This window comes from Mustela nigripes, chromosome 15 (genome assembly GCF_022355385.1).
Source record: "Mustela nigripes isolate SB6536 chromosome 15, MUSNIG.SB6536, whole genome shotgun sequence".
NCBI lineage: Eukaryota > Metazoa > Chordata > Mammalia > Carnivora > Mustelidae > Mustela > Mustela nigripes.
The window spans coordinates 24,066,720-24,079,192 of NC_081571.1; the positions used below are offsets into that span (position 1 = coordinate 24,066,720).

General features: G+C 37.7%; 1 protein-coding gene across 1 annotated transcript in view; it reads left to right on the forward strand.

Annotated features, from left to right (window-relative positions):
- Nucleotides 1–7,431, forward strand: part of KPNA3 (karyopherin subunit alpha 3) — a 102,433-nt gene extending 95,002 nt beyond the window's left edge. The window contains exons 14-17 of the mRNA XM_059377740.1: nt 69–140; nt 292–454; nt 2,422–2,516; nt 4,846–7,431. Coding sequence (XP_059233723.1) covers nt 69–140; nt 292–454; nt 2,422–2,516; nt 4,846–4,944 — 429 coding nt within the window. The 3' untranslated portion in view covers nt 4,945–7,431. The remainder of the gene's footprint in view (nt 1–68; nt 141–291; nt 455–2,421; nt 2,517–4,845) is intronic.
- Nucleotides 7,432–12,473: the final 5,042 nt, after the last annotated feature.

The window sequence follows — 12,473 nt, forward strand, 5'->3', positions numbered from 1 at the left end:
ATTAATATATTATAACCAAGATTTTTCGAATAAAGAATTCGTGTAATCGTTGCTTTTTTAACCTTCAGGGGGACTTTGGAACACAAAAAGAAGCTGCTTGGGCAATTAGCAACCTAACGATAAGTGGCAGAAAAGATCAAGTGAGTATGGAGAAACTGTTAGGATTGTTAATACTGAAAAGTATACTGCTCTTTTATGTTTAGGAGCTGCGGATTGTTTATAAGTCCTATGCTGTGTTCTTTTGGGGGAAAAGATAATTATATGAATAAAAATGTTTCCTTTGTTGCCTAGGTTGAGTACCTTGTACAGCAGAATGTAATACCACCATTCTGTAATTTACTATCTGTGAAAGATTCTCAAGTTGTTCAGGTGGTCCTCGATGGTCTGAAAAACATTCTGATAATGGCTGGTGATGAAGCAAGCACAATAGCTGAAATCATAGAAGAATGTGGAGGTAAGAGCGGATTGAAGAAAAATAGTTGAGCACTGGAATGCTGAAACAGTAGTTCCTTTAAAGACAGCTAATTAGGAAGAAAACTGTCAGGAAACACTGCCGTTCCATCATCAAATATGTCGCTGTCCTTTGTTGCCATGTTAGCATTCCAGGAAGATTTTCCAGCAAGTGTTAATCCATACTTTGGAAAAACTGGTTGTGAAGGGCATTCTGTGCCTTCCTAGAGGTTTATGTTGCTTTTTAGGTAACATAAACACTCCTCTTGAAGCCATAGTGTCTGAGAGCAAATTCAAAGCTGGAGAACCACTATAGCAGAGAAACTTACAAGCTTTGTTAAACTTAGAGTCCGCCACACTGAAACACTTCTTTCATGTTACACTTAATATCATGTGATTCTGTGGACCATACTTTGTGAAATGCTGTTCTATATTGTTGGCAAAGGCTAATGATTCCAGAGTCATCTAGATATTTTATTTCAGTCTTAGATTGCTAGAGCTGCATGCTGAACTTACTACCACAGAAGTTACTTCGACATTTTAATGAGAAAACTGATTTCAAATTCTATATTAATTATTTCTCTGGTAATATATGAAAAATATATGAAATATATTTTTTTAAAGTTTTATTTTTAAAGGTACCTGTTCATTATGTACTAAATTGCCCAAACCTTAAATTAACTCATTCTGTTGTGATGTTTTATTTTCTATATCTTGTTATTACGTGTAGTTATACTACCCATTTTATTTTTTAAGAGAAAGCAAACGTAATAGCATCATAAAATATTCAGACTGAAAGTATTCTCTTAATAACAAGAAGAAATTATCCTAGAGATGTTAAGGAGTTTAATCTATGGTCATAGAAGTAGATCTTCATACTATTAATTCACTGTTCATTCTGGTTTTAAGATATTTTGAGATAATTTGAAATTAGCATTGTAGTCTAATACAGAACAATTTACCTCCAGAGAGTTTAAACTGCAGAATTGTAACTCTTCAGCTTTTTATCAATATCGTTGTTTTGTGCTTGGGTGAGTGCTGTGAAGTGTGTAAACCTGGTGATTCACAGACCTGTACCCCTGGGGATAAAAATATATGTTTATAAAAATTAAAAATTAAAAAATACATATATATAGTTGTTTTGGTCTATGGGAGGTATAGTTATAGTTAGGATACACATTTACTTAGTATTTTATAATTATATAAACAACTTTACATCCATTATCTTTGTCACTTATAGTCCCATTTTTCTGGGTTTTATATTACTATGTAAAGAAAAAAATGCAACTATTTAAAAATAACCTAGCTAAAAAGACATCTCAAGGAAGAATACTGTTAAGGATTTAAATTTATAGACTTATGCATCTGATGCATGGAGTAAATATATTGAGAATAAAAATGAAAGCATTCTACAGTTCTGGAAAATTGTTTCCCAGTTTCATTATGGTTTTAGGAGATAAGGACCCTATTTAATTACTTCAAAATTTAAAGCTTTGTCTTCTGTTTATATGAGTCAATCATGAAGTTTCTGAAAACTTGTTATATAAAAGTAATAACATTTGGAAAACAAAGGGAAAGTTAAAAATTACTATATGAGATAGTGTGCTTCCACTAAAACAGTCTGGGGAGGCCTTGGTTCAAGGTCTGTCACTAACTTGCCACGCAGCCAGCAGTAAATCACTTTACATCTCTGGACCATAGCTTTCTTGTCTGTCAGATGGAGTGCTTAGGTGTTTTCTTAAACCTTCTGCCTCAGATACAAGTGTACTTCAGGGGTTTGTAGAGAGGAAGAAATTAGTGAAATACAGGTCCTCCAACCAGAGAAGCTCAGAGTTTTATCTGTTTTTTAGAAAACTGTTATCTTTGGAGAGTGGTGGGAAGGTGTTCTGAGTTCTTTCATATTTTCCGTGGTGAAAATGAACAGTTTTTATTTGTGTCTGCTTAATTATTAGATATTTTTGTTTTTATCAGGCTTGGAGAAAATTGAAGTTTTACAGCAACATGAAAACGAAGACATATATAAATTAGCATTTGAAATCATAGATCAGTATTTCTCTGGTGATGATGTAAGTATGCATTATGCCTGGATGTACATTAAAACCTATACATACTCTAAGTTTGCTAAGAATTTTCCTTTTATTATTAATATGACAAGTTTATATTTCTATCAGATATTCTTGAGGTGGCATTCTCTAGTTATTTTTAATAATCTAAATTTTTAAAAAGTAATGATTGTTTTCCATCAGTGAGGTTTTTTTGTTTTTCTTTTTTTAAGATTTTATTTATTTGACAGAGAGAGTGCAAAAGGGCGGGAGGGCCAGGGAGAGAGGAGAAGCAGACTCCCCACTGAGCAGGGAGCCTGACTCCCACTCAATCCCAAGACTCCAGGATCATGACCTGAGCCAAAGGTAGATGCTTAACCGACTGAGCCACCCAGAAGCCCATCAGTCAGCTTTAAAAAAAAAAAAAATACTGTGTTTGAAACATCATTACAAGGTAAAAATACAAAAATAGGTCTTTGAGGGGCACCTGGCTGGCCCAGTCAGTAAATCATGAGACTCTTGATCTCAGGGTTGAAAGTTTGAGCCCCATAAAGATTACTTTTAAAAAAAAACAAAAACCAAAAACACTTCTTGTTGCATTTGTAATCTGTTAAATGGGAAGAAATAGTACAGTTGACTCTTGAACAAGTGTTTGAACTTCACAGGTCCACTTATAGGTAGTTTTTCTTTGGTTTTTGGTTTTTGTTCTTTTGGTTTTTGTTTTTTTTTTTTTTTTTTTTTTTTTAAGATTTTATTTCTTTATTTGACAGAGATCACAAGGAGGCAGAGAGGCAGGCAGAGAGAGAGAGAGAGGAGGAAGCAGGCTCCCTGCTAAGCAGAGAGGCCGATGTGGGGCTTGATTCCAGGACACTGGGATCATGACCTGAGCCAAAGGCAGAGCTTTAACCCACTGAGCCACCCAGGCGCCCCTGGTTTTTGTTTTTTATGAATACAGTACAGTACTGTAAATGTATTTTGTGGAGCACTGGGTGACTCAGTCACTTAAGCATCTGACCACCTCAGGTCATGATTTTAGGGTCCTGGGATCGAGCCCCGTGTGGGCCTCCCCATAAGTGGGGAGTCTGCTTGTCGCTCTTCCTCTCCCCCGCTCATGGTCTCTCTCTCTTTCTCTCTCTCAAATAAATAAATAAAATCTTTCCAAAAAATATATTTTCTCCTTCTTAGAATTTTCTTAGTAATATTTTCTTTTCTCTAGCATACTTCATTATAAAAATACAGTATATAGGGGGCACCTGGGTGGCTCAGTGGGTTAAGCGTCTGCCTTCAGTTCAGGTCATGATCTCAGGGTCCTGGGATCAAGCCCCGAATCGGGCTCTCTGCTCAGCAGGGAGCCTGCTTTCCTCTCCCTCTTCTGCCTGCCTCTCTGCCTACTTGTGATCTCTGTCTGTCAAATAAATAAATAAAGTCTTTTAAAAAAATAAATCCCTTTAAAAATACAGCATATAATACATATAATATACAAAATATGTGCTAATCAACTGTTTATGTTTATCAGTAAGGCTTCTAGTCAACAGTAGGCTTTCCATAGTTAAATTTTGGGGAGTCAGAAGTTATACTTGGATTTTTGACTTTGCATTGGGGAGGGCTTAGTGCCCCTTGCCCCCGTATTGTTCAAGGGTCAACTGTAATTATAGAAATTATGTGTGTTCAGATAGGTAAAATAAATCTACAGGTAAAGAAGCTTAAGAATGGACTAGGGATGGGGAGGGGATTAAAAAAAATTGGAGCACTTTTTAAATGTTCAGTTTAATTAAATTGTTAAATTACTTGGGGCATCTGGATAGCTTGGTTGGTTGAGTGTCCAGCTCTTGGACTCTTGATTTTGGCTCAGGTAATGAGATTGAGACCCCCTTTGGGCTTAGAAGTCAGCAGGGAGTCCTGCTGGAGATTTTCTCTCCCTCTGCCCTCCCCTCCCCAACAGCTGGCACACCTGCACTCTCTCTAAAATAAATAAATCTTTAAAAAAAATAAATTGTTGGGGCACCTGGGTGACTCAGTGGGTTAAAGCCTCTACCTTCGGCTCAGGTCATGATCCCAGGATCCTGGGATCAAGCCCCGAATCGGGCTCCCTGCTCAGTGGGGAGCCTGCTTCCCCTTTTTCTCTCTCTCTCTGCCTGCCTCTCTGCCTACTTGTGACCTCTGTCTGTCAAATAAATAAAATCTTTTAAATAACTAAATTGTTAAATTTCTTAATATTATTGATTTAAATATTTCTATTGATTGAAACATACAGAATGATTTTACAGCATTTGAATAGAACTCTCATAAGAAGTTCTGCTTATACTGTAACATGTAGTATCTTAACATAATAAGGACTTTTTGTTTTTTATAGATTGATGAAGATCCTAGCCTCATTCCTGAAGCAACACAAGGAGGTACTTACAATTTTGACCCAACAGCCAACCTTCAAACAAAAGAATTTAATTTTTAAGTTCAGTTGAGTGCAGCATCTTTCCCAATTCAATACGAAGCACCACCAGATGGCTACCAAATGACAAGAAGAAGAACAACAACAAAAGGCTCCAAACACACATGCCTCTTCGTTTTGATGCTTCTAAAGCAAGCCATGTCTCAGTCACTTTGCAGTTGCCAAAAGTTACTATCACATGGACTGTAAATGCATATGCATGATTTCCTAAACTGTTTTAGAATTCTCCTTAACAATCTCAACTACCCTATTTTTCCCTGTTCCCTGGTGCCACATGCTGACAACTGCAGTCTCCAGTTTAGAATATTCCATAGTGGTGGCATGTCAGCTGCCCACTTGATATTCCTTTGGAAAATGGTGCGCTGTGGATCAAGACACTTTGGTATGATGCATATACACGTTGGAAGACTTTAAAGAGGTGCAGTCTGATCTGAGCCTCCATCATTGTCCTCCACAAACATATTTTCATATTCTTTATGTGGAAGAATAGATTTTAAAGTACAAGCCAAATGATTTTCATTGGTGGAACTGACAAACAAAAAAGTAACTTAAAAAAAGAAACTTGGTTATTGATTAAACAGATAAGTTTTAAAAAAAAACTGTGCTTCATCTACCAGTAATTGATGTGTTTATTATCTGCCTCAGAAGCCAGGGTTGGAGGAAGAACTTTAGCTATGGATGGTAATGCTTTCGCCATTATACCTAATTTTTGAGAACAGCAAGCCCTCTTTGACCACTCACTTCAGCCTGTGTGTTCCTGCTGTTTTGAAGTAATCAAATGCTGTGCATGGTATTTTACCTGAGCTGCAACCTGTTACGGACTTGAACTTCTGTTTAAGTTGAAAGCAAGAGTCCCTGACTATAAAGAAAAAAACAAATATAAAACAACAACAAAAAACAAAGGTCTGAAGTACCAATTGGTGATGTTTAAAAAAAAAAAAAAATCTTGCTTTCAGCTTTCAGGAGTTAATATTTTTTGTTTTAAATTGATAATTGGATATGGTTGATTTATATTGGGTTTAAACTGTGGAGCTTTCATGTTTACTGTAATTTAGTCTTAAAATATTTTTTACTTAGTAACCAGTGCTTTTGATAATGTGGTTGGCAACAAACCAGCAACTATTTAGAAGTGTTATAAAACTTCATTCTTTGAGTATTGGGAAAGTTAATTCAGATCCTACTCTAAAAGCATATTTACATATTAAAAGATACAGACAAGGATCTGTGTAGAGAAATAATCTGCAGTTATTTGACATAAACCTGATTTGCAGTGATCTTTAAGCAATTCTGCAAAATTTGGTATTACTATGTAAAGTCCTTGCTTTCGGTAAATTGTCTGACCCAGTTATTAATGAAAGAATATGAATTTGAAAATTTTTAAACTGAATAATTTGTGCTGTCACAGAAATGGTTTTGTTGCTATTGTTTACTGGGTATAATTTCCCAATGCATTGATGTGAAGGGATAGAAAAATCTAAACTAATTTAGTATCCGATGGGGGGTGTATTTACTGTGATGAAGATGAGACAGATGCCATCAGAGCTTCGTGAATCAGCTGGGGTGTTTTCACTGATAAACAACACATAGCAGGTGTGCATTCATTACAAATATATGTATCTGCCAAGGTGGAGCCACTTTAAAGAGCGAGTTTTGTCTTGTATCTAAAATGGATACAAGCGTATGTTTAAACTGCAAGATTTTTACTTGCTAGAGAATCTGTTTTAATATAGTGGTTTGGCCTCTGATTATTTATAGGTTTTATAAATTTTAGAATCAATTTCTCTTTAAGGTGGCTCAGATTTTTCAACTCTTGTGCACATAAAATTGAGTTGAAGTTCATTGTGCCTTTTTTCTTTATCCAAATTTTGAGTTAAAGCTTCATATGGTAACTGCATCCTGTTCAGACACTGTAGTCGAAATTTTTGAAACTATGTGGTGTTCACTAAAAGTAGGAATAACAAAGTCAAAGCTAATTAAGGTCACAAACTTCGGTGAAACCCTTAAAGTCCAAATCTTCTCAATATTGTGAATTGTACCCCTTCCAGTTTAGTTTCTTCTGGACTCTCCCTCCTACTTACTGACAGTTACCTTTTAAATTTTGCACACATTGAGATTAAATTGGGCCTCTACTGTGCCGATTCCTATTTCCTCTTGTGTTTTAAGCGCGAACTAACATAAGACATTAGCATCAAGTAGTGCAGACATACGTATGCATTTGCTTGATTCAATTTGTTGTGACCTTATCAGTTTGGAATTGGAATTGCACCATTTCGTAGACAAAGGAAACTAAGTATATTGCTGCACTTTTAAGTTTTCAGAACAGTGTTGAAAAATTGCATTGTTTTTATTTTTTTTAAACTCAGTTAAAAAAAACTAAAACGTTCTTTCAAAAGAGGCATCTAAATGTGTTCCTAATTTTGTATATGGGCTTAGGTTTTGTAACCAATAAAAAAAGCTGCTATCAAATATGATAAAACATTGAAGAACTTATTTCTAAGAGTTTCTTAGTTTTGTAGTTTTGTTTTCTGCATGGTTAGATTGAAATTTGGAACTATTTTTCAAACAACCACAATGGGAGGCAAGTCATGCATTACTCTTCCGTCGTATTTTAATTTCTCTCTTCCATTATAACAAACCAGGACAATAACAGTGCTAGATTTCAGAGTATTTTGTGAAAAATAAGAAGTGCCCAAATCTTGATTATTTCCTGACTTGCTCTAACAGTACCACAAGCCAGGTGGCTTCAAACAGGAGGAACTTACTGTTGTCCAGTTCTGGAGGCCAGAAGTCGGAAATCAGGTGCAGGCTGGGACCCTCTCTGGAGGCTCTGGGGAGGACCCTTCTTTGTCTCTTTCCAGCTTCTGGGGTGCCGGGCAGTGCTGGGCGTTCCTCAGCTTGTAGTGGCATCCCTCCAGTCCCCGCTGTCGTCCTCGTCACGTGGCCTTCTCCCTGAGCACCTCAGGTTTAAATACCATGACTTAGGCCGTTTGAGAAAATGGTGTGATTACAATTTTCATGAACCAAACAACAAAATCAAACTTTATGACCTGTCTAATCCTTGAGAACAAGTAACTGTGGAAGATAGGAATTGAAGTAAACTTGGAAGTTTTAACCTGTGAGATAGAGGTTGTGGCTCTAAATGAAATCTTGGATTAATTAAATGACAAAAGAACAACTGAACTTTTGAATATACAGATATTTTTACTTTAGTATGATGCCACTTCAATTTATTTTTGAAGGTCAGTGCGTATAAGTAAATAAATGTGATAGTTCTTCTATGTCATCTTGCCATGATTTCCTTCAGAAGAGTTGTCCTTTTTAGAGGATTATTTAATTATTACAAGTGAAAACTTATGAATGTCAGTTGTCTTAACAGTGATGGTTGTAACCCTAGTTGCACCAGGGGATTTCAATTAAATCTATTTGGAGAAAGGGAGTATAATTTCTGTACATTAAGCTGTAAGTCTTAAGGCGTATAACCCAAGGAGTGTTCTGTATAACCCACCATTCTTTTGTCTGAAGTTTTTTTTGTTTTTTGTTTTTTAAAGATTTTATTCATTTATTTGACAGAGATCACAAGTAGGCAGAGAGGCAGGCAGAGAGGAGGAAGCAGGCTCCTGGCTGAGCAGAGAGCCCCATGCGGAGGCTCGATCCCAAGACCCTGGGATCATGACCTGAGCCGAAGGCAGAGGCTTTAACCCACTGAGCCACCCAGGTGCCTCCATTTGTCTGAAGTTTTAAAGGGATGCTTTATGGTGTGCATAAAGCTAAAAAGTAGTACCAAAAGTACCATATAGAGGTAGACCTGTATCCATCTGTCCTGTGTATAGCTGGGTCTCAGTATTATATTAAGAGAAAGTGTTTGGGAAAAGGGTTTGAGAATGTAGCCTGTTCACCTCCTTTAACCGCCTTATTTGTCCCTGAAACTCCTCAACTAACTTTGACCTTAATCAGGGTTTCTCAAACCCCACAATAGCAACATTTTAGGCTGGCTCATTCTTTGTTGTGGGGGGCTGTCCTTTGCATTGTAGGATGTTTAGCAGCATCTTTAGGCTGTGCCCACTAAGTAGTACCTCTGTATTCCCCAGTCGCCGTGACAACCAAAATTGTCTCCGGCATTGCCAAATGTCCATCCCTTGGTAGCCAAATTTGCCTGGGTGCAAACCACTGCCTAAGACACGCCTTTTTGTTGTGTAAACAGTCCCGACTTTGCTCAGACGCATCAGCTAAAAAGAGAGGAGACAGCAATGTGCCTTTTCTTCATTCTCCATTTTAGGAGAAATCAGAGCCAGCCCTATCACCCACCTATAGGAACTCCTCGTAGTACTGAGCCCCATCTACTGCAAAGGACTTAGGATAGAAATGGGAATATGGAGGAACTACTAACTTTCTTGAATTTATCCCATGGCAAGAAAAAAAAGAAAGTGTGTGAAACAAGCAAATGTGTTAATTGCCCACAATTTTCACAACACTGCCCTGTAGCGGTGTTTTTCAGACATTTTTACGTGAGATATTTAAGTTCTCTGGGAAAGCTGGGGTGGGGCCAGAAAATTACAGCATAGTCTGAAAAGCTCTTCTTTGAAGCCCTGTGAGAGACTGGACCCATCAGGAAACCTACAAGTTTATTGAAAATGATCACAAGCAGTGGAACTATGAGTCGTGCTATAAAGAACGTGTTCTCGCAGGGAACCTCTCCAACATCCCTCTTCCTTACCCTAACAAAATTGCCATCCACCTTCTTGAGTCAGTCTCTGTTGTCAAACTGGTACCCGGAGATAAATGGGGACTTGTGCCAAGTAACGTGCAAATCCACAAGATAAACACATCTTCATGGGACAGCAGATTTACTTGATGATAAGTAGAGCAGTTTTATGGTTATACAAGTCTAAGTGTTACAGAGTAAAGGACACCTTTTCTGTGACATTTTAAAGATAAAATCAGATTGTTGAGGAAGGCTGTTTTATGGAAACATTACTGCAGGAGTTGGGAGAGTTTGAGAAGCAATGATGAAATGCTCTTATGAGACCCTATTCTACTTTGCGGAATAGCTTTTTAGCTGTTACCAACTCTTCTTAATACTGAACAAAAGGTACTGCTCTTAAATGACCGTATTTATAAATAAAGTTTGTTATTCCTCGTTCCCAGAAGAGGCAGATCTGCATTTATCAGTTGCCTTCTTCAACCTGAACACCCCGTGCATTTCAGCCAGCTATGTATAAAGTCGTTCCTGGAACTGTTTCCTGTCACATGCATTCCAAAGACCCCAAGAATAATGTGATGGGACCAGTTTCTCAGTAAAATGGAATAGGAACATTCCATTATCTGGACACTTAATTCTATTAATGTGGAGGAGAGTTTTTCCATTATAATACCAGCTTCATCATAATTAGAAGTGATCAAATAAGAGTCTCAGCTCCCCTTGTCATCAGCTGTCTTTTACTCAGTAGTTAGCATTTACACTTTCAAACCTAAATATAAGAATTTATAAATGCCATATTTCTGATTTCAGCCCAGATTCCTCATAATAAGATCAGATTCTGTTTATATGGATCCTTTCCATGTCATGTAGGAAGCACCATGGTAAGTTAAAGGGTGTGAAAGAAAGCAAGTACAGGGGCACCTGGGTGGCTCAGTTAAGTGTCTGCCTTTGGCTTGGGTCATAATCCCGGGGTCCTGAGAACGAGCCCTGGGTCAGGCTCGTCTCTTCTGCATGCTGCTCCCTCTGCTTGTGCTCTCTCTGTTAAATAAATAAAAACAAATCTTTGAAAAAATATATAACTAGAGCAAAAATAATGATGGGAAGCAGGATTACTAGGGACATGGGAGGGTCTAAAGAGGTTGGTAGGGGCCAGGTCCCACAGCTGGTAAGTCAGTCTGAGAGCAATGGGCAATCATCATTACTCATTATCGTTATCATTCCACAAGAATGATGACAGAAGAATCATGTGTAGTAACGATCATTGACTGATAAGGTAAGGATAGGAAATGTACTTGAGGTTAGTGATGTCTAGAGGTTACATTAGTGAGTGTGAAGCACTGAAGCAAGACAGGGTGAACAGCTTGGTCCATGAAGTGGATGGGATCAAGAGGTACTTGGCAGCTAAAATAGGAGTTGGCGATGCCTTAGATCTGGAGTTTGAGGAGAGGGAAGTACTGAAGATGATTTACAGGTTTCTGGGTTGCAGTCACTGATGAGTGGAAGTAGCACAAGATAGGAACATGGCGAAAGACTCAGACATAAGGAATAGAAGGTGATGAGTTCAGGTTGGGTTGTGTTAAGACATCTAAATGACAGCCAAGTAGGGCAGTAGCAAATATTGCTCTGGGGCTTGGAGGAGAGAGCTGGGCTAGAGATTTGAATTCTCTGCCTGTTTTGGTGGTTATTAATGCAGGGGGTGATCATGAAACTGCCTGTGTCCAGCATTTGGAGTGAGAACAGGGCTTAGGACAGCATTGTGGAATTCCAACATTGAATGGGCATATGGTGGAGGATGAGCTTTCATTGGGAACAGAAGGTATAGATAGGGAAGTAAAAAGTAAGTGCTGTGTGTTTCCTCAGAAAATAGAAAAAAGAGATTCCAGGGTCCTGTGATGCTGTTGAGAAGTAAAGTGAGGACAGGAAATGTCCTTTGGGTTAGTCACCAGTCACCATAGTGTCACATAGATGTCACCAGTCACCATAGTGTGTATCACTGAGACAAGGGAGGAAACTAGAGTAGGAAGGACTGAGGAGCAGGGACACAACATGGAGACATTAAATCTAATCAGGTTTTTATTTTGCTCCAAAGGGGAGGGCAGAGCCACTAAAGGGTGATACAGGGAAATTCGTGGGGGAAATCCCATTGAGAAAGATGTTAACTCTACATGAGAAGAGTGATGAACATTTTTCTAAGTTACAGGAGAGAATCCAAAGTGTAGGTGGCAAGATTGGATATACTCACTTTTTCAGTCAACACTTACTTAATTGAGCAACTAGTATATGCCAAACTTTGTAACAGATGACAAGGATGGAGCAGCCAAGAAGCCAAACACAGTCCCTGGCCATGTGGAACTTATACTCCAGTGGCAAGAGACTAGCGATAAATGCGTAAATAATATAATTTATCTGGTGTTAAATGCTATATAAAATATTATATAGGGAGTAGCCAGGGGAGAAAGTCTTGAAATTGTGCTCAATGCCAGAAAGTATATTTTTAAATTGTCGTAAGAAACACATAACAAAATTTGCCATCTTAACCATATTTTAAGTGTATAGTTTGGTAGTGTTAAGTAATATTCACATTGTTGTGCAATCATACTCCATAACTTTTTCATCTTGCAAAATTGAAACTCTATAAGCCATTAAACAACTCCTCTTTTTACCCTCCCCGAGCCCCTGATATCTTCCATTCTATTTTCTATTTCTAGGAATATGGCTACTTTAGATACCACATATAAATGAAATCATAACCTTTATTTCTCCTTTTGTGACTGGCTTATCTCAGCATAACCCCCTCAAGATTTTTTTTTTAAACGTAAAGAAAGAAATAGGG